Here is a 23,673-nt window from a genome sequence, read left to right on the forward strand (position 1 = left end):
TTTATTTTAGCCCCAAATGTCTCCTCTCTCTCTTTCTCTCTCTCTCTCCACATATGTGTGCATACATATGTGTACATACGTGTGTGCACACATAAACACACTTCTTGAAGCACATTCATATCTCTTACAGCAACAAAGTTTTAAGAATAACAAAGGAGTTGGGGCAACTGAGTGGCCCAGTCAGTTAAGCTTCTGACTTTGGGTCAGGTCATGATCTCACGGTTCATGAGTTGGAGACCACCTCCAGCTTTTTGCTGACAATGTGGAGCCTACTTGGGATTCTCTTTCTATCCCAATCTCTCTCTCTCTCTCAAAATAAACTTTAAAACATATTTGAAACATAAAGTAAAAGAATAACAAAAGAGTTGGTCATAGAAAAAGGTAAGAATATTTTAGATTTCTCAAAAGGAAAAGAAACCCAAGAGATTACGAACACATGTACTTAAGGATATTGAGTAAACAACAGCAACAAAAAAGACTACTCAACCTTATGGATTTTAGCATAATTAAGACATTGTTATCAGTATTAACAGACTGCATATTTCTGGTTTATCGATGCCTACATGTCATCATACCTGTAATTATAGTATAGCCAGCCTCACTCAAGTTTTGTTTTTAACAAATTTCCAGCAACTCTAAAGATAGAATTAACACAGAAGGAAAACACTTTATAAGCAACTACCCTTAAAAAGTAAATGTTGTTTATAAAGAATCTGACCTGGGTGGCTCAGTCGGTTAAGCACGTGACTTGATTTTGGCTCTGGTCATGATCTGATGGTTCATTAGTTCGAGCCCTGGGTCAGACTCCATGTTGGTAACACAGCCTGCTTGAGTTCTCTCTCTCCATCTCTCTCTGCCCTTTCCCCCGCTTGTGCGTGACCATGCATGCACATTCGCTCTCTCTCAAAGTAAATAAGTAAACGTTTAAAATTCTTTATCTTACGGGGTGCCTGGTGGCTTAGTCATTTAAGCATCTGACTTCAGCTCAGGTCATAATCTCACAGTTTGTGGGTTCCAGACCCACATCTGGCTCTGTGCTGACAGCATAGACCCTGGAGCCTGCTTCAGATTCTGCATCTCCGTATTACTCCATTCTGTCTGTCTGTCTCTCAAAGATACATAAACATTAAAAAAATTTTTTAAAATTATCTTAAATTATCATGTATGTTCTTACCTAAAAGTGACCTGCCTGAGAGTAGGTCTGTGGGTGGTTAGTTCCAGGTCCTACCCCTGCTTTCACCATTGTCTTTTACAAAATCTCATGGATGTGCTGAAACATCAAGGGGCATCCAAAAGTTAAAACCTTCAGATCACAAAACCAAGAGACTAACTGTGTATAATTTGATTAGTTATCCACTATTAATAGTTGTGAAAATAAATTCATCCAGAATATTTTTTCACTTAGATTCTTACAGTGACAAGAGCTGTCTTAACTTCTTTATATGCTTAGTTTTATTGCATATAAAGAGAAGATAAGGTACCAATAAAATAATTTTAAAATTTTTCAGAAAACTGACTTAAGATTATATTACATGTCAGAAGTAGAATGGATATATGAATTTGAGGATAAAAAGATACAATATAGCATTTAAAAAATAGAACGTGTCCATTTTTTAAGTGGAGGATAATATCAAATATTTGTTATTTAGATTTCCTTGGACACATTTAAAAGTGAGAAGTAACAGATCTATTATAAAATAACCATATTTATAGTGACCAGAAATTATAATTTTTGCAAACACACCAGATTATGGTAAAAATATTAGGTAGCAATTTAAAAAGTAAGAAAGTTTATACAGGATAAAAATAATTTTATGGACCATAAAAGCAAAGAAAATAGTAACCTGTTTTTCCTTTCACTGACTTTGGGAACATCATTGTGTTCATGTAATCTCCAAATACAGATTCATATAACCATGTTCTAGAGTTACGAGGCAAGTTACCTCATAGTACGGTATCATAATTATAAAATATTTACGGTTATATTTTGCTTTATAATTTTATAAATCTATTTCCCATGCATAGTCTGATTTGATCTTATACCAAAATTGGAGTTACTTAGGACAGGTGCTACAATTTTCATTTTGCAAATAAGTGAGTAGAGTTTTAATAGAGGTTGAATTACTGGCCCTCCAAAATAGCTGGTAAGGCAGGGAGTTAGTTTCTAAACATTAGATGTTCAGTCTCAATATAACTTTTTTTTTTAATATAATACCAAAGCTCTCTTTTTCTACATATTCTGCTTATAAGATGGGAAGTTGAAAGGCAAAAAGAGATGCCTTTCTGGAAGTTCAAGGGTGGGGAAATAGAAGTACTTTAAGATATGGCTCGGGGTGCCTGGGTGGCTCAGTCGGTTAAGCCTCCGACTTCGGCTCAGGTCAGATCTCACGTTCGTGGGTTCGAGCCCCGCGTCAGGCTCTGTGCTGACAGCTAGCTCAGAGCCTGGTGCCTGCTTCCGGTTCTGTGTCTCCTTCTCTCTCTGCCCCTCCCCCTCTCATGCTCTGTCTCTCTCTGTATCAAAAATAAATAAAACATTAAAAAAAAAGATATGGCTCATTTATCTGTAAAATTATTTCTTATGATCCAACCCTTTGCTATAACTATGTAGATAAATAGCGTTTTGATATATCAACCCGGGCTTTACAAATGCTTCTTTATTCCTTCTTCACTTATGTTTCATGTCACAGGGTTTTGTGTTGGTGGTGATGGTGCAGTAGTTTATTTTTAAACAAAGTTAACCATAGGAAGGTAGGTTAATAATAGTTACCCTTAATTACACCCTCACCACGTAACAGTCTCCATCTTTAACACCTTAAATAAACTAATATGATCCTCAAAACAATCTTATCAGGACAATAATTTTACTAACCCTGAGGTAAATTGATTTGCTCCAGATTCCACAGCTAGTACCCAAGAAGGCTGGCATTTACACTCCAACATACGGTATAATTAAACACTATGCTGCCTCTCAAGGACAAGTAATTTTTCTATGTGAGCTAGCAAAGACTTAAATTTGAGACTACTTTTTAACTTTTAACATCTTTTAAGAAAATATAATTATTTTTAATTTGTTTGCAGGAGGCAGATGGAAAAAAAAAGAAGTACATCACTTTTTCCTCTGGGGCACATTTCCTAATTTATATTTTAAGGCATAGCTCATACTGAAATATGGTTAAGTCAATTTGCTCAAGAGAGGACAGATAAATATGGATTAATGGCTACTTTAGTTAATGATTGCAAGTCTGGGTTTAATTAATTGTGCTATGTAGCCATTCTTTATTCATAAAATAAAATTTGTGCTCAGAATATTTTTACTAGAAAAAAGTTCAAGAAGAATAATCCAACAGTGACCAGGAGAGTGTTTAAAGATCAGCATAAGTGGAGAGAAAACAGAGAAAGAATAACTTCTATAATTCTTTTTGTTTTCTAAATTTGTATATTTACTAACGCTGTCAAGAAGTATATACTAATTAATTTGACAGAAGAGAGGAATATATAACTTTTCTGTTTATCCATTTGATGCATTTCTTATTTCATCACCTACATTTATGTTCAAATAGAATACTTTCTAAATGACTTAAACAAAAAGATGGTTGATAGAAGGAGGTCAAGTTGCTGATACTGTTTTTAGTACAGAATTCCACTTTATTTTTCCCCTTGTTTTGAGAATGAGGTGTCTATACTTGGCTTCATCCCCAAAAGGATGTAATGGAGAGGTTTGCCTACACCCCCAGAGGTTTCTCTCAGTCACTTTTCTGGGCCTGATTGCATTTTCCCTCTCTGATATTGCTATTTTAAACCTCCCCTGCATGCATTTTGAATGTAGCATTCATTCCCTTTATAGCTCCTGAGGTGAAAGTCCAACTTCTCCAGGAAGCAGCTGCTGGGGAGACAGTACTGCAGACAAATTCTCCCCACAGCGGTTCAGAGCACCTGCCAGTTAACAGAAAATTTGAAGTCCTTCCAAATCCATATATCTCACATTCACGTCCATGTGGGAGAAAGCAAGCTGGTTTAGTTGAATTCAAAAATGAAAAAAGTAGAAAAGACAAAGCAGTTTCCAATTTGATTCATGATTAAAGCCATTTGAGCAAACCTTGTCCTAAACTAACTTTTCAAACATGTAGCACCTCTTCTCGTTACATTTTCTGCTTAACTCATCAATCCTGCATTCATGCATGCACCAATCTTAGTACCTGCCTCTCAAAATGCTTTCGTTAGTGTTAAATGAGATTATATATTAAAACATTTCCTATACCTCTTAACCCATAGTCATCATTCAGCAAATAGAATTTATTACTATTATTATCAGAAGATGATAATTAGACCTCAGAAACAACTTTCCTATTTTCTTTGCTCATAGTGTACAGACTCTTTTTCACTGTATCCATACTTATTTTATGTAATAAGTGTCAATGTATATGTTGAATGATTTACAAGTAATGTCTTGAAGAACTCAAAATGTAAACATTTCTTTTTTTAAATTTTTCCTGCTTTTTATTTATTTTTGAAAGCCAGAGAGAGAGAGAGAGAGAGAGAGAAAGAGAGAGAGCAGGAGCAGTAGAGGGTCAGAGAGAGAGAGGAAGACACAGAATCTGAAGCAGGCTCCAGGCTCTAAGCTAGCTGTCAGCACAGAGACCAATGTGGGGCTCGAACCCACAAACTGTGAGATCATGACCTGAGCCAAAGCCAGACGCTTAACCGACTGAGCCACCCAGGCACCCCAACATTTCTTAGCAGTGACCCTTCTAAACACAGACATATATGCCTACCTGGTGCTTGACATAAGTGAGTCAGTGGAAAGACTAAGATAAGGTAGTATTCTAGAAAATCATGATCTATTTATAAGTTAAAATAATTGATGTTAATGTTTGGAATTTAGTGATTAATCCAAAACCGGTGTTTAATTATTTTCTGGCCATTGAAAATGTTGGATTATAAATGTGTTATTAAATATATACTTAAATACTTTAAATAGTGCATTAAAACAGGACTAAAGGGCATGGATTTATCCTCTCACTTGATCATACTGATGTTCCCATCTTTCAGGAGAATTAGGTACAGTTTTATATGAAAAAAGTAAGAAAAACTTAAAAAAGCTATATTATTTTCAGATTTCCCCCCTCTGATTTACAATATTAAAAATATATGTTGTTTGAGAATTTGGGCTTATAATTAGATAGTAGCTGATAACTTTCAATCTCTTCTCCAAAATATTTTTAATACAGCTTTATTATTGCAAAGAAGGGCTAGAACAAAATATATAGGAAAGAGATTTATTTCTCTTGCAAAATAAGAAATCAACATTATTTAGTATTTTGTTTTATTTTTTGTTACTATAAGTAAAATATGTCCAAAATGACATAATTTCCAGTCTAAAAACAAATGTACATGTGTCATTAATAGTAATAATATTAATATTAATATTACTGAGATAGCTTGTGGAGATTTCAGGCAGTTATTTTATAGTAAAGTTTTTGAATTCATTATAAATTTAAGTAAGCAGTCAACGGTAAGTTACTTACCTTCTCTCTCCGGCACTTTCTCCTTTGTAAATTGGGCATTATGAAAGTACTTGATAGTAGCTTTATATTTCAAAGGGTTGTTGTGAAAGAGTACATGCAGTGGGCTTACAACCGTACCTGGCGGCAGTAACAATATCAATATATTATTCTAGGTAACACACATTACTGAACCATCACCTGCAGAAGTGCATTTTCACTTACATATCTCTTAAAAATATTTAAAAGCATAATTTTCATCATCTATAGGGGTGAGTACTTCAATAAATTGCTAAAACTAACTGAACAAATTGCCGATTTTGTGGATTTCCTATGACAAAGTCTCATGCTTCCTGCACATGCTGAAATAGAAAGATAATAAGATTTGTTTCTACCCCAGAGTGGTTTCCACCATAGTTGTAGTACAGAAGAACTGGAAATATTAAATCAACCTAATGTCATATACATTATGCTATATTAGATATGTACTATCTATGTATATATTTTATGCTTTAATAGCTAGCAAATGTATATATCATATAATTTACATACCATATACATATGTGTACATATTTGTCTATTCATATCCATGTCTGTGATATTTTACTGAGTGATGTTATGAAGGGCATTAGGAAGGGAGAGTGCCTCAAAAACAAAGGCAAGTGGGAGAGGGGATAGATTTATTCTGTTCTGTTTAATCTCTTAGTTCTAATACTTCATTTTGGCCTGAAAGCCAGGACATCAAAACTCCCTTTGTATGAGGAATTAGCATGATGAGTGCATGGGGTTGTGAATTTTTAATTTTTTTCCTTATGCTTTTGAAAGCTCTCCTGTCAAATTTAGAACTTTGTGATACAATGAAAAGACCGCTGTGAAGGTAGCTGGCCAGCTCCTTCATAGGAATATCATTTTCACATGGTTTAGCTTTGAGTCCAAGGGAAATAGCACTTTTCTCTTTTTATTAATTAGTACCTTTAATAGGCACTTTCATTAATCAACATGTCTTGAGAAAAGCTGGTCTCTTTCCATAGAGCTGAATAAATCCTGCTGTGTGGGGTCCTGGTAATGGTGCTAAGGCTTATGATTTTGGAATGTGTTACAAGGAATTAGAGATATGAAAGAGAAAAATCAATCCTCAGCAGCCAGAGGCTTTTTTTTTCCTTACTAGAGCTTTAAAAAATAATAAATAACCTAAATATGCTAATTTCCACCAAACTTTCTGATATATCCACCTTTACGATTTAATCATCACAGGAGGTAGCATCACATACAGCGTCTGTTCAAATAATTCCAACATCATTCTGATCAACTAGCCGCTCACCAAATGGGACTTTAGACCGCCCAGATCAGGACCTGCCCAGGAGTGTATAGCAATGTCATTTACAAATGAGCTCCTTAAAAGAGTTCAAAAATAGCAATGTCATTCTTATTAGAAAAGCACTAATACTCTTAATCCCAAGTTTATATGTTTAACAACCATGAGACAAAATTAAATGTTCAGGTTATTTTCTATACATCTTCCAGCAACCAGATGTTTGGAACTCTGATTACAAAACATCCAGATGATTGACTGAAAATGTAAGTGTTTGTCATGATATTTGGCATGGTGTTTAACACAGCTTGTGGTGAGGCGTGTATTTTTGGAGCTGTTTCACTCATCTCCCAAATGAAGTAGGTAGTCTAGCAGATTTTTAAAGAGGCAAAAAAATGCTTTTTAGAAAAGCCATGCCATACTCAATTAAAGGATATATGTTAAGAAAGGATACATTCATTATTCAACATGTTTTATTCAGTTTATTTCATTGTCTATACTTCAAAGGGATCCTAAGATCACTGATATCACTAGCTGTTAAAAATGTCCATGTTGGAGTTCAGAGAGGATGAAATATTTGAGTTTATGACCCAAGAATTGTTGCCCTGTACCCACATTAATGATCACCGATGTCTCCTTCACATTAATTTCTTATCATATAGTTAAACACTTCCTCACCCTTCATGCTATGTAACTTTAGGAATGTATGGCCTCGTCTATCACCATGCTTGAGTTGAGGCAGACTGGCTTTGTTCAAGATACAAGCTCTCAGTACCTTTGTTTCTTCGTTTTTAAAATGAAGACAGTAGTATATGGCTTTTATAGGGTTATATGAAAATTAAATAGGATAATAATTGTAAGTGCCTAAGAAAGTGCCTAGCACATACGGAGCAGCGTATTCAATGACTTAAAGTGGTTCCTGACGTATAGGGTCAAATATAGTACTTTTGTATTTCAAGTTGTCATGAGCCCAGTTCACTATTTTTTTAATGTTCACTTATTTTTGAGAGAGAGAGACTGAGAGTCAGAAAGAGGGGGAGACAGAGGATCTGAAGCAGGCTCTGCACTGACAGCAGAGAGCCCGATGCGGGGCTGGAACTCATGAACCATGAGATCATGACCTGAGCTGAAGTCAGACTCTTAACTGACTGAGCCACCAGGTGCCCTGAGCCCAGTTCACTTCTGCTCCAGACCTACCACTTTACCCTCTTCACTGAGGTTGGTTCTCCGCCCATTGTCTCAGATTGTTTAGTTCATCCTATGTATCATACAATATCATACAGATGTTATTGTTTGTACCATAGATATTTGCATTTAATAATATGTTATCATAAGTTAATGTGGGAATGACTTTGCTTTCCCAACTAGGTTGTACTTTGGAAATTTTGATATACTTTGCCATATTATTATTTCTTCTCCTAAAAATATCTTAATTTTTGCCTTCATTAATCCATTCAACAAACATCTGTATTTATTTTCAATTATATGTATGCCTCTGGAATATACAGAAATGCCCAGACAAAGGCCCTCGATGTTAGTTCTAGCAAGGAGAGATAACATAAACCATCAACTGAATAAATAATGCTTTCATCAGAGTGTTGGGAATAGTTGTGTTATTTTTGCTATTTTTTAAATTTTATTTTTAAGAGTGCGGGGAAGGGCAGAGGGGGGAAGAGAGAGAGAATCCTAAGCAGGCTCTGCACCGTCAGCGCTAAGACCAAGTGGCGTTCAGTCTCGAGAACCATGAGATCATGACCTGAGGTGAAATCAAGAATCAGATGCTTAACCAACTGAGCCACCCAGGAATCCCTGTTTTTTGCCATTTAATACAATAGGCGCTTCAGTAAAGACCTAAGAAAGCTAGGGAATAAGTTAGGCAGATATCTGGGGGAATAGAGTTCTAGACAGAAGAACAGTAAATGCAAATCTCCTGAGGCAAGAGCATGCATGACTTGTTGGAAGCCCAGCTAGGGGACCACAATCTAGAACAGAGTAACCTGGAGCTGAGTAGTAGCTGGTAAGGTCAGAAAGGCGTGTAGGGACAGATTACATAAGATCACTGACTCCTATCAGGATTAGAGTTTTCATATGAGTGAAATAGGAAAGGAAATAGAAAGGGGTATTGATGATCTGATTTAAACTCTAAAAAGTTTATTTTGTTTATTGTAGAGAGAACACACCATGCTACAGGGGTAAAGGGCGTAAACCAGAGACACTTAGGCATTTGTAATAATCCAATTACAACAACAGTATAATTATTATATTTTCATTTACTATTCTGCATGATGGCTATTTCTGAATATACGTTTATCATACTTCCTAAGTCACAAATTTTGTACAGATCAGGATTCCAACATATTGATATTTTTAGATGTTAGAATTCTTAACCCAGAAAATGGTTTTTGGTGCCCAAGGAGTGCAAACTAAATTATCACCACTTCTCATCCTTCTTTCATTCCTCCTCACACACCTGCCCCATTCTATCACACCCTGAATATCTTTCTATCTTCCAGAATTCCTTCCTAATACAATGCACATGTCAGGCTGAATCTATTTCTATTGTAAAGGGGGAACCAAAAAAAAAACCAGGGTGGGTGTGAAGAACAAAAAGGAGGTAGAAAGGTAGAAGACATAGCCCTTATTCTAAACGAAATGTGTGTGTTTGAACAATTTCATATATTTGATATAATTGTCTTATAGTTCACCTTAATACCATACATACTTTATATAAATATTGTGATTTTAGGAGATAGAATGCCCTTCCTAGGTCTTGTTTTCTCAATTTGTAGAATTCTAATTATGGCAATTTTAGTTATTTAAATTTTAACTAAGTAGTGTAATTTGAGAATATTTCCACAGAAATCCAGGGAAGTAATACCAAAAAACATCTTTTTTGGTTTTGTTTTTTATTTGAGTCTCATTCAAAGGTTTTCCTTATGCATGTCTTGAAAAGCTGTTGGTTGGGACTAATAACTATTGTAAAATATAGTTATCCAAGCAAAGAGACATAAAAGGCCCCCTTTTTCATTTTTCACAGTGAAGATGTTAAATTCTGTTCCTTGATGATCCCTGATATGCCAGAGCAGAGGAACAGTGCTTACACTAAGACCAGGAGTTATAACCCGGATTTGGTCTATGAAAGCTTTAGTATCTGAAGGCCAGTTAATCTCTGTGGCCTTCCAGATACCTCCCCAAATAAAAGTAAAGCTGGTCCTGCCTCAAGGGAAAGGAAAATGCCAGACAGAGTATTCTAAATCAGGCTTTCATGGTAAAATATCCATTAATAATTAATTTTCTGCTTCCTTTAGAATAGGACAGGTTAAGTAGCTGGTCACATTTAGTAAATAAGAAATTACTTGCAGTAATTTCTACAACATTCTGATCATCTTTCTATTTCTGAAACCTATTTTAAAAGTCTTTGATCTACATTGTGGAGGAAAGGACATTGAATATAGAAATATAAGATGATTATAAATTCTACTTTCACCTGCTAATAGTGTGGCTTGGGCAAGTTATTTCACCTAAACATTGAATTTATTTCTTAGTGATGAATTGGGTATAGCAATCCATACCCCACAGCGTTGTAATGAGCACCAGATAGTATAATGTGTCCAGGCCATGAATACAGAGGTCACACAGTACACACTTGATGAACCCATATATTAAATACAAGCATTGCAATGAACACATCTCTAGTAGTGGCAATTCAGTGTTCTACCCTATACATGTGGACACGTGATCTCTTGAAATGGGAAATATGTCCCCTCTCTCTTTTTTCTTCATATAATTAAGAATGACAATGTACCATAATTGTTTAATTATGTCATTAAAGTGAGTTTTTATTTTTTTCATTAATTACATAAGGAAAAGCTTTTCAATTAACAATGACCTTTATGACTTTACTAACTTGGATTCTGTAGATGGAGAAGCTGTCTGCAAATTAGATTCTGCAGTGTACCTTGTTCTTTATTTTTTCACCCACTGATTAGTTTTATACAGTTGGCAGCAGCCTACCCTGTTGCATTCAGCTTGCAATTTTGTAGCAATCTCAAACACTGTGTTCAGTCCCCCAAGGTGTTCTGTAGAAATGCTGTCAAACTATTTCGATGTATGTGTACTTTCATTCTGTGGCTGTTCTTTGTACTCATTTAAGAGAACTAGTCTTTAATTTGTATCAGAACGTTTTCAAGATGAAACATAGAATTCCAGGCCTCAGCAAATTCGCTGACATATGACCACAGTCTCCTTCTGTTGTAAATCATGATGTCTGACTTCTATTAGATACAAAGTTATATTTTTGAATCTCTTTATGGAATACAACTTTGAATACATGGCTTCAAAACTGGCCATAAAATCTGCTAATTGTCATCAGGCTTGCTATCATCATCTGGCTCTAGTTTACTTTCCCAGTTTCATCTCTCCGCCTCCTACCCTATTTCCCATGCATATTTGTAGTCCTTCAGATGTATGACTTTCTCTCTCTCACCTGTCTCTGGTATTACCCATATATGACCTCTGCCTAAATGTCATGTCTCCTGCTCCTTATCTTTTTATTCCAGGAAGTTCCTGTTCCATGAAGCCTTTCTCTATACCATCAATACCCTTTCTGAGTCAAGTAACTCTCTTGTACCTTATGCCTGATTTAATCAGATGTTCTTTCTGTATATAGTGTTGATTGATTTGCTTGATTGTCTTCCTTACTAGACTAAAAGTGCTAGAGAGCAAGGGTAATATCATTTTTAAATCCATAAATGCTTCATAAATGTTTGTTGGATAAATGAATGCTTCCTATAAAGAGTATGGTCAGTTTATTGAAAAGACAGCAAGAATTTGCTACTAAGCATACCATATGAGCCTTGTCTCATTTAATGATAACAGCAATATTATCAGTAAAATGAAGTTTGTAGTTTCAGAGTACAAGATTACCACTCTGCAAATGCATAATTTAAAAAATCAACATGATATGGTGCTATTCAATGCTTTCTCTAGTATCTAGTGCATTATATTAGAATTAGATTTGGTTAAAACAGACCAACTCATGTACTTTTTTTCTACTTTTAATTTCAAATGTTTCAATGTTGATAACTATTACTTGAACTAATTTAACTTAATTTAAATTTACTCATCATCCAGACAGAATGAAAAAGGATTTTGACTGACTTCAAGTTAAAACGTGTGCGTGTCACACACACACACACACACACACACACACACACACACAAACACTTAAAACCGTATGTAGGTATTGTTTCATATTTACATTGGGAATGGAAGATGTACCAGTGTGTCATATGTTCATATCTTCTGCATTAATGTCTGATGTTTGCATTCGATGCAGCACTATAATTCAGTATACAGAAATGCACTCAGAACAAAGATAATGTCTTTCATTTTCATTTTGATTAATAGTGTTCTGTCTCTGGTAATTTGTAGGTGTTATTTGGAAGATGGAGCTTCAAAGGGTGCCTGGCTGAACCGGTCAAGTATTATTTTTGCGGGAGGTGACAAGTGGTCAGTGGATCCTCGAGTTTCAATTTCAACATTGAATAAAAGAGACTACAGCCTCCAGATACAGAATGTAGATGTGACAGACGACGGCCCATACACGTGTTCTGTTCAGACTCAACATACACCAAGAACAATGCAGGTGCATCTAACCGTACAAGGTACGCCTTTCTGTAACTGTTATAGTATGGAGGACAATCTTATAACATTGTTCAATATTCAGATATCAAAATGACTTAGAAGAAACTGACATTGTTGAAAGATATGTAGTCATTATCTTCAGAGATTTATGTTCCTAGATTCCATTAAGTGTAATGGCTATTATAGACATACAGATCCCCACTTAACCTGATCAAAAATTATCCATTAACACCACATTATGATTTTTTTGTGTATGATTCATTTAGTAGCTTCCTTTGAGTCACCTCTTCAATAAATCTTTGGGAACCCATGACTGATATGCTAAACCTAATCTTTGTTAACCTATGATGGATACATTAGAATATTAGAACTTTTAAAAATATATATGATAACTCTTTAAAAGTAATCCTCCAGACTTCTAACACTCTGTCTCAATCCAGATTCTGCCTACATTAATTCAAGTCACAATGGAAAGCAACAGACTTCCAGAATCACTTTATTTAATATAGAGTAATTGAAAAAACATGGTACACAATGCGTTATGCTTTGATTTACTTTCAGAAGATCATAAATCATTCTAGCTAACTTACAATCTCCAAATACAAACTGGATCATCAGCTATTTTATTTTTTCTGCATACTAAAAAGTAGGAGCATATTTATCCCCAATATAAATACTTTTTAAGGAAAAATGCAATTATAATGCTAGAAGAATAGAAAATGTATATTCTTGCCCTTTTACATTATTTCCATGTGCTTTACAAATTAATCATGTGTTTATTGCATAGAAATATTAGTCTGTGGATCTCAAAATGATATTGCAGCATTTCCAAGTAAAATTAATAACAAATTATATGATAATGTGGTGCCGGTGAGTGCATGTTTTATTCCTGATAGGAAAGCTGAGTGAGCGAGTTCGTTGTATTATCTCTGGGTTTATCCTTCAAAAATTCAACAGTAGGTATTAATTTAGATACATGGCTTACATCTGGAACTTTCTTAACTTACATCTTGAACTTTATTTCCTCATATAAATGTAAACCTGAGTTCAAATACAGCTTCAATTATTAGTAAGTATTTTAAATTTGTGATGAAGTTTAAACATATTAATTAAATAATTAACTTTCAGGAGGAAAATATAAGTCATACATGTTTGTGAATTTCCTCAATGGTTTTTCTTATTACAGACCATTGCACACTTGTGACGATGTTCTTTATTTAAAATTATATGAAAATATAATAAAGTTTTCACAAAGTCTATCTTTATTCAGAGATTATCCAGAGATTCTAGAGGGCAAGGGTTGGTCCAGCATCAGAAACCGGCATGGGATTACTAATCAAAAACAGATTTCGTCTGTTATCCAAGCTTAATCTTATTCTCTTGTTTAGTTTTGTACTTTTGACTTGCATTTCTACCTCAAGGGCTGCAAAAGATTTTTATTACATGAGAAAAAAAGTATACTTGGATAATAATATATTTGAGTCATTGGAGATATAGTCATTTTTAATAGGATTAAATTATGTATTTCTAGACACTAGGTATATCCTTTTTTCTTTTTTTTTTTTTTTCATTCTCTCTAGTTCCACTTAGGCCTGTATTTTTAAGTCAGACTATGGCTATATGAGCCCTGCCCGGACGCATGTTTAACTTTCATAGGATTGCTTTATAACTTTATGATACATAATCTGTTTCACATCATACAGATTTTTAAAACTGTAATATTCCTTACTGTTGCATTCTTTTTGTTGGCCATTTGATGATGGTGAGCTTTTGAACTCCATTTTCAGAAGCGCATTGTGGGAATGCACGTATTGAATGTTTTATTAGTAGAATATTTTGCTCTTCTTGAAAAATAAAATTCATGTACTGTTTTGAAAGTATGTGTTGGGTCAAATTAAAAGCTAATAATTTTACAGTATTTATGAACATAATTACTTATTAGAAGTTGATTGACATGTGGGCAGTTTTCCAATTACATTAATAAAGTTCAGGGAATACATTAATAGGCTTGTCAGTCAATTTGAGAACTAAATAAATGTCACAAAAAGCCAGCCCCACTTAAGTTACATTTCCTCTTGATGAATGAAAATAAGCCGATGTGCCCCTCTCTTCAGTCTTTATATTTCTTAAGTTGTCTGCTACTCAGGTATATCGCAATAGTTTTGAAGTGTATGCTTTTTGCCTAACAATTTGTCAAGTCTTTATTCACCAAGATAAAGAAACATAGCAACTGAGAGAAGACTGTATTAATCACTGATGTCAAACACACACATTGGCTAGTAAAAACAAAGCTCATCTTTAATTGTTGCAATTGCATGCTCTAGGGAGCTATTTTTAAAAAAATCATTTTAGAAAGGGGATAATAGAAAGGATATCTTGCCAAAGCAGACATTGTGCATAGGAAATTTGTCAGTGCTATTGATTTCTTAGAGCTATTAATACAGTGAATGGAACAATGGAGAAGAAAAAGCACTGAGTAAGAGTGGGAAAACCTGAATTCCAATCCTGAATTTTCTCCCGTTAGACGGGTAGTTATCAAGCCTCTCTAAACTATAGGTTTTGCATTTGAAAGAGGAGGACTCAGAACAGAAAATCTTAAGGTCCATACCACTGAAAAACAAAAAGATGACCAAAACAACAAAAAGAAGAAAACTAAAAAACCTCAACCAATCTACCAACCAACCAGCCAGCCAAACAAACAAAAAACAAACAAATTTAAACACTGATGATTTGCAAGGAAAAAATGTTATTTAGGTTAAAAAGTAAAAAAAAAAAAATATGCCATCATACTCATAATACGTTTGCATTGAACACAATGCAAACTAAGTTGTGCACAGCAGTACCCTTCCGTACTTTGCAGGTCTGTTCCATATATCTCCATGTTTTGCTTTCACCATCATATCTGAACAATGTGTATACTCATGAAATTTGAAGAACGTGGCAAACTGGAATTACAAAATAACATTTTGATTACCTATATATAATATACCACTGATAAATAAAGCTACCTAAATGTCCAGTGTTTCAAATCATGTGGTACAGAATTTACTAAGTATAATGTTTCTTGTTCATGAGTTTAAAAGTGTACAAAGCTTGAGAACTCACTATGAAGCCTGAGCTCCCTAATATAGTCCTGTGATGATAGAAATCTTGGAATGCAAATGTTGCACGCTTGAGTATATGATAGAGATGGCTTCTACTTTCAGTCCAAGTCTGAAGTCTAGGTTGTGTATAGCACAAAATGGACACTCATACCCATTGTAAGTTAAACACAGATACATGCAATAATAACTCTTGATAGTACACTGATTACAGCCTATGGGACTGTGGACAGAGGATCCAGCTAAGACATACCTGGACAGAAACTGAGATAATAAATGTATATTGTTTTAAACCCCATGTATGTGTGTGCGCACATGCACATATATGTGTGATGTTTCTCCCTCAACCTGTGCCCTTCAGGAAAATATACTCTAGATTTACTCTAGGTAGAGTAGATTTGTGCTCGATTTGACTAGCACATAACTCCATGGCCAAAATATTTTCTTGAGGGTATTTAACTTTCCAGAGTGTTCCGAGTTCCCCAGTGTATCTGGCATACCTGGATACCTGGATTTGTGATAAACGGGGTGGCACACTTCAATTTTCAGGGATGGGTTTGCTTTTCTAGCTGCTGGGTTTGCTTTTCTAGCATTTAATGATCAGACCTTTCAGGGACCACCTCAGCTGTAGAAAGCCACTTTACCCAAAGTCAGACTTGTCCTAAAGCAACCTATATCTGATGACTGGGTGATGCATGGGGTATAAAGTCTCTTCCCTTTTAGTCCCAAGTAGTATGCAGCTCTGATGAGCCATTTTGGCTCCAGAACAGCAAGCTGTTGAATAGTTCTAGAGCTGAACTTCTAGCTCCATTCAATCCCATCTCCTTCTTGTTCCTTCTTCCAAGATTTATCACAAAAGTATTTCCTAATAAATATCCTACACTATAAACTCTATCTCATTTCATTGTGTGCTTCCCAAAAATCCCAAACTATACTGTATTAGCCCCTTGCCTCTGGCTTAGTCATTGTTTGGAGAAAGCCTTTGTAAAATGGAAATACAACACATTCAAACACCATTTATTATTAAACGTTCCATTTTACATTGGAAAGGATTTAAAGAGTCTTAGAAAGAAGTAGTTAGTACACCAAGATAAACAGAAGAAATTGCAGGCAAAAGATAAGCAGAGTAGGATGCAGTAGGTCAGCACATAAAATTTATGTCATGGTTTCTAAGTAATTTTAGAGCTTGGTAAAAATTTAGTTCTAACATTTGTAGCAGCCAGTACACTGAGAGAAAGAGGACCAGTTATTCATTCCATGTCCATGAAGTTAACATTTATATTTCTTAGTGCCCTGATTCTGTTACTCAGAATGGAACAGCATTTCTACTGTGAATCAGCCCAGTGAGCCACTGTGAGCTGTAAGGAACATCTCAACAGTAACTCTACAGCACTCACAGTGCTCATTCAGAGAATCATTCCTTATAATACCTCTCAATATAACCTGAAGTACAGGGGAAGTAAAGAAAAAATTAAACATCTGAAAGTAAATTCAATCTGATGCCAGTTCAATAACAGGAAGATAGCTTTTTGATTATTACCTTAATCTGTAAGTAAATTTTAGGACCTAGCCTTTCTGAGTCAAACCTCCGCAAATATTATTTCTCTCAGTGGGTCTTTGAAGAGGAATTCAGGTACATATATTTCAAAATTAGACTTGCCAATGAGTATCTGGAGAGCAATTATTCCACGTAGCCACACGTATAGAGCTGTATTCTTTAAAGACCAGCACGTCTTAATCTAATGTTAACATTCTCTTTATGAATATTAAAGCCTTGACAAAGTACATAGTGGAAGAGAAAGACACCGCACTTCTGCCCCACATTGAGCTGATGGGCAATAACACAGCTTTACAGATCATAGACCTGCCTTCCTTGAAAAACCCAAAGAGAAAACGAGTTATGAAGTATAAACATGTCAAAATACCACATATATTAGAACATTCAAGTTGGTGTTCTGCAACAGTAAACATTTCAAAAATTTTTAATAAGCTATAAAATGAAACCAGGGAAAAATTATCGGCACTAGGAAAACTCTTACAGAACCCACACATGTCAAAATAGTCATTGCTTGAATGCAGTGATGGCTCAGGTCAAGGCCCTATTTTATTTAAGCTCTTTTTATATTTGTTGGGGAGATTCAAATTATACATAGGAACCCAACTTTGGCAATGTTGTCAAATACAAAGAAATGATGAAGACCCAAAATATATACCCTTAAGATTTTTAACATGTAAACAAATAATAAACCACCTGAAATAAAAATGGTCCTTAACATAATGAGCCGTCATTATCCCATCCAAAGAGCCTTTAGCTATAACTAAAGGAATGTAACTTCATAGTATACTTCTAAGGTAATAGTTATAAAATATAGTCTTTTTAAATAAAAAAATATAATTGACAAAAACCATTATATTATTTTCAGGTGTTCAATATATATGTGAGTTAAAATGTGTAAATATGGTGAAATGATCACCACAATATATCTAGTTAACATCCTTCACTAGGCATACATACACATTTTTTTATGGTGATGAGAACTTTTAAGATCTCTCAGCAACTCTCAAACATGCAATGCAATATTATTAACTGCAGTCATCACACTGTACATTATATCCCCATGACTGGATATGTTTTATGGCTGGACATTTGTAGATTTTACCCCTTTCATCCATTTTTCCAATCCCTTCGCCTTCTTGCTGACAACCACCAATTATCGTCTTTGTATCCATGAGCTCATTTTTTCCCTTGATGGTTATTTATTTTGAGAGAGAAAGAGAGAGAGAGAGAGAGAGAGAGAGAGAGAGCGAGCAAGAGTGAGCATGAGGGAGGAGCAGAGAAAGAGAGGGAGAGAGAGAACCCAAAGCAGGGTCCATGCTGTTAGTGCAGAGCTATCACATGGGGCTCCATCTCACAAATGGTAAGATCATGGCCTGAGTCGAGATCAGTAGTCTGACACTTAACTCACTGGGCTACTCAGGCACTCCAGTTTTGGTATTTTAATGGAAAACCTATGAAGAATACTTCCCAAAAGTGACCTTAGTTTTTGTATATGATCCATACCTTTTTTATATTAACTATAAAACAGACACATTTCTAAGATCACCTTTATGTGATAATAAATCAGTATTATCTGCTTATAAGAAAACAAGTATTTACTACTCTTTAAAGAGAGGTTATTATTAATATCAAATAATTAAGATAAAAGTTACATGGATGGGTGTAAAGATTCATTCCCATTCCCTCTGCAGGACGTATTCTAACATAAATCATTCTCTACTTATCCCAGTTCTCATCATGGTAAGTGACAATAGGAACCAAAATATACAGAGCTTACATAGACTAATGAGTATCTAATTACTGATCACTGGGTCAAAAACATTAAGTTCAATACATGAAGTAAACATATTCTATTAGTCTTTATAGATTTTCCCCACATTGTGGTAGTTGTAATGATGGAACCCTACCTAAAAATGGCCTTTTTTCTATTTCTAGTGTTTGAAATGTCCAGATTCACAAATTATGGATAAAGATTTATAAGCCTTTTGATGCATATGCATTATTAATTAATAGGACTGTCTTTGCCATCCATGGGTTCTTTATGCACTGGGAAATATTTAATCTATTGAAATATATGAGGTAGTATTATTGATATCCAGAAAGATAATGATCTGGTATCTAAACAGTTAGAACAGTTATGACTCATCTGTGAAACTTTGGAAAAATAAGTCCTTCGAGTGTCATTTGTGATCTAGATTTCAGTAAAAAATTTCCCTCAAGTGTACCTTCACAGACAAACTCAGGTCCCCTCATCTGAACTGATGTGGAATAGGCTTTGGTAGGCAGTGAATATTACATAATAATTTTTAAAACTAATGCATTTTTCTGGTGGATATTGTTAGTTTTCTTTTCGGAAATTCCAGTCTGGCTAGAATCCCTGTTGGTTACATGGTCATGTGTATCAGTTGAACTTCTAGGAAACTATCACTTTACTTATTTCTGTGAGTGTATTGACATTGATCAGATTATTAATTTACCAGGGTACATTAAAAATAAGATTAACTGAACTAATTTTTAGTGAAATCCTCATTTGAATACAGGCACTTCTTCCAGAATAGACTTCTTTCTTCTTTCCTGAATATTCTTTTTTTCCTCTTAAATTCTTTTTTTTCTTTTAGTCTCTTTCAGTCTTTTGGTCATGATTTTTCTGTGTGAGGTAAAAGAAGTAACAGAAAGGGAAGGTAAATTTCAATGAATAATAATTTTTTTGAAAAATATTTTCTCAAGTTTAGTAATCATATTTTCCTAGCCAAAAATTAGTGTATGAAGTTTTATGTTTCGGCAATACAAGATCTTATATTAGAACAATATTGTAGATCAAAATGGTGCAGAAATCCATACTGCACTGCCTACTGTGCACAGAGGGAATGAATGAGTTGATGGTATTTTCTAATAAAATTTCAAGATGTTATCATTTGCAAATGAGACAGAAGTGAGATTGAGAGAAAAACAATATTGGTAGATATTGCACACGGTTGGCTTCCAGCTGAGTCATCCCTTCTTCTATAGAAGGAACTTTCATGGAAACCTCTGACCTTCATAGTTGAAGCAAGGGGATCAATATTGGAATTGAAGTAAGTATCTTTGCTGTCTAGGGAATTGTGACAGCAAGGAAAGTTCTTCTTCAGTGCTTGTAATTTACTCACCAGTTGGATAATTTTTTTGAGGTGTGCCAGGCTAAGGGCAATGAAATCCAAAGATTGTATAGTTTGTGCTCTGTGTTGTTAAAAAGTAATTCTGCCATACTTTGTCCTTCTTTTTAAGTTTTGAATTATGTTGGCAAGTGCTAAATAAAAGGGTATTGAAGAATTGTTTATTTAAGAGGTAGAATAATATTTATCACTTGTTTTAAGACTGAGTAAAATAGTATTTGCTTTTTTTGGTAATGCACAAATCAAAATGCAATTGGAAAATATATTTTTTTCTTTCCAAGATTTTGTTTAAATTCAAGTAAATTAACATAGAGTGTAGTATTGGCTTCAGGAGTAGAATTTAGTGATTCATCACTTATGTATAACAAATACCTAGTGCTCATCCCAACAAGTGCCCTCTTTAATGCTCATCACCCATTTAGCCCACCTCCTCCCTCACTTTCCCTCAAGCAACCCTATTTGTTCTTCAGTTAAGAGTCTAAGAGTCTGTTTGGGTTGCCTTCCTCTCTTTACAAAACAAATAGGGCACCAGTTAAACGTCCAACTTCAGTTCATGCCATGATCTCGTGGTTTGTCAGTCTGAACCCTGCATCAGGCTTTCTCCTATCAGTGTAGAGCCCAATTCAGATCCTCTGCCCCACCTCTCTCTGCCTCTCCCATGCTCAGGCTCGCTCTCTCTCTGTCTTTCAAAAATAAATAAACATTAAAAAAACAGACAATATTTTAAAGTAATCCTTTAAGCAAGATCTGCTGCCCTTTAAAAAGTCTCTTCAACAATTAATGGATATTTATTCTAGTTCTTGAAACACATAGTTTGGTAAATATCTCAAAGTCCAGGCTGATAATTTTTTTATTTTCTTGGTTGTAATTCTGAGTTCTGTATTGTCTGTTGCATTTCAGAATAGTTATATCTGTTGCTTATCTTTGGGTATCTTTATTTTTTCCTAAAAGACAAAGAAAATAACTATGTAAGTAATACATGTCAAATCCCAATGCAATGTACACTATCAGTATGAAAATCTCTATAAATAAAAGATTACCAAGCTGTAGCTGGTCCGCTTATTTTTAGGAACCCTGCAAATAACATAAGAGTCTGGTGAAACAATTTGTCTTCTTGGAAGTCATTGCAATACGATTTGATCTATGAAATCATTTTACTGTTTACTTTCCCAAATTATGTGGGTAGTTAAGAAATTACTACCAAGACAATTAGGAGTTTGCTGTTTTCATTAAATTCTAAATGACATACTCCTTTATAACCTTTATTTGTGTAAAATTTAGCAGAGGAGAAAATTTGAATCTGCTAATGATAGTTTATCTTATGATTGGTATCAGAATAGTAAGAATTAATTATGTGTAGTGCCAGGAAGAAAATAGGCGCGATTAAGGCAGGTGGCAAAGTTAGGTTTGCAGAATCATAGAGTGACTCTGTGTCCTTGTATCCCTCTGCCCGACACCACTCCACCTACTAGCCCTTCAGCATCTTCTGGTCAGTGATCTAGGGGGAACAGGAGAGACTCAGGAAAGGTAGCATCAGCACTGAGCTGTCAGAACTTTCTCACACACGCTAGTAGTTTTACATCCAGACCAGTGGTTCTTAAACATTTTTGTGGTCATGATCCCATTTGAAAATCTGATGAGACCTTTATACCTGGTCTGTAGAAAATTGTACATACCATGGACATTTTACAAACTACTTTACATGAGCAAGTTGTTCATGAGACCCCTTGGTCTATGTGTGGACTCTTAGTAAAAACTTCAGTGAACTCCTTGCACGTCAAGACTGAGTCTTAGTCCTTTTTTTCTTTTTGATTCCCAGACATCCAGGAAAGTGCCTGATAAATGTTAGGGACCCAATAGAGATTTATTGGTTGTACATATGTACATACTTCCTTCTCCCTGGCTTCAAGCCAGTCACTTTGCTTAAGCTGTGACTTAATGTATTGATGCTATCTTTAGGGCATAACATCAGGAATGCTGACATAACAGGAAAATTTTTAAATTAAAAGGATTAGTTAGGCATTCATGACTTGGGTTGCTTATTTCCATTCCAGGTCATAGCATCTTTATCCTCTGCTAATCCCCATGTTTCTACAAGTGCAGAATAGTGATTGCATTTTGTAGTGAAAAAATAATAAATGGGATACCAGCATTTTATGAGTGTGTGTATATATATATATGTATATATATATATATATATATATACACATATATATGGCAATGTTATTTTGAGAAAAAATACTTTATATGGGACAGAGTTAGCTACAAATAATATAGCCACAGATTCCTAATGCCAAATTAAGGAGTTAACATTTTTAAAAGTCCAAGAATAACACAATTAGAATTTTCTCTCAGGTATTTCACTCATTATTTTAGGTTTTGATTTGAACAAGTTGGTGGATGGACACATTTTTTTTAATGTTTTATTTATTTTTGATACAGAGAGAGACAGAGCATGAGAGGGGGAGGGTTAGAAAGAGAGGGAGACACAGAACCGGAAGCAGGCTCCAGGCTCTGAACTAGCTGTCAGCACAGAGCCCGATGCAGGACTCAAACCCACGAATGTGAGATCTGACCTGAGCTGAAGTCGGAGACTCAACCGACTGAGCCACCCAGGCGCCCGATGGACACATTTTAAAATGACATATTGAAGGCTTGAGGAGAAACAGGTTCAGAGCAGAATTAGAATGCGCATATTGTTTTCCCTCTTCTTGTGACCCTTCCATTTCAAGGTAGCCCATTTTAAAAGGACATCTAGGATTAATTCACTTTAATTCAAAAAATACTTCTGTGGTCCCACTTTAATTCAGTACCTACTCTGTGCAAATAGCTTTGCCAAACGTGGCACATGTGTTCTTCCTTATGCTACAGCAGAATGGTCCCCAGAGATGACCATGTCCTAATTTCTGGAACCTGTAAATATGTTAGTTACATGGCAAAGGAGAATTAAGATTGAAAATCATCTAACCTTAAAATGGGGATATCATCTTGGATTATCCAGGTGGGCCCAGCAAAATCACAAAGTCCCTTAATAATGGAAGGGGGAAGTAGAAGAGCATCAGAGGGATGTACGTCTGTGGAAGTAGGTCAGAGCAATGTGATATGAGGACTAGACCTGCCCTCACCGGCATTAAAGATAGAGGATCATGAACCAAAGCATATGGGTAGCCTCTAGATGCTAAAACAAGTAAAGAAATGGATTTCCAGAGACTCCAGAAGGGAATGTGGGCCTGGCGATACCTTGATTTTTGCTGAGAGAGACTTATATTGGGCATCTAACATACAGAACTGTAATTTGTTTTAAGCTAAACTTGTTTTAAGCTACTTTATAGTAATTCATGTTAGCGATTAGAAAACTACACACATACTAAACAATAAAGATATCTTCTTATACATTTAGAAC

At 35.1% G+C, this 23,673-nt stretch overlaps 1 protein-coding gene across 3 annotated transcripts in view; it reads left to right on the top strand.

The window, feature by feature from the left end:
* The window catches only part of NEGR1 (neuronal growth regulator 1), an 837,537-nt gene that overhangs the window by 346,600 nt on the left and 467,264 nt on the right, over nucleotides 1–23,673 (top strand). For all 3 annotated transcript variants that reach the window (XM_029948828.1, XM_029948830.1, XM_029948829.1), the window contains exon 2: nucleotides 12,247–12,479. In XM_029948828.1, coding sequence (XP_029804688.1) covers nucleotides 12,247–12,479 — 233 coding nt within the window. The remainder of the gene's footprint in view (nucleotides 1–12,246; nucleotides 12,480–23,673) is intronic.

The sequence above is a fragment of the Suricata suricatta genome, chromosome 8 (assembly GCF_006229205.1).
Source record: "Suricata suricatta isolate VVHF042 chromosome 8, meerkat_22Aug2017_6uvM2_HiC, whole genome shotgun sequence".
Lineage (NCBI taxonomy): Eukaryota > Metazoa > Chordata > Mammalia > Carnivora > Herpestidae > Suricata > Suricata suricatta.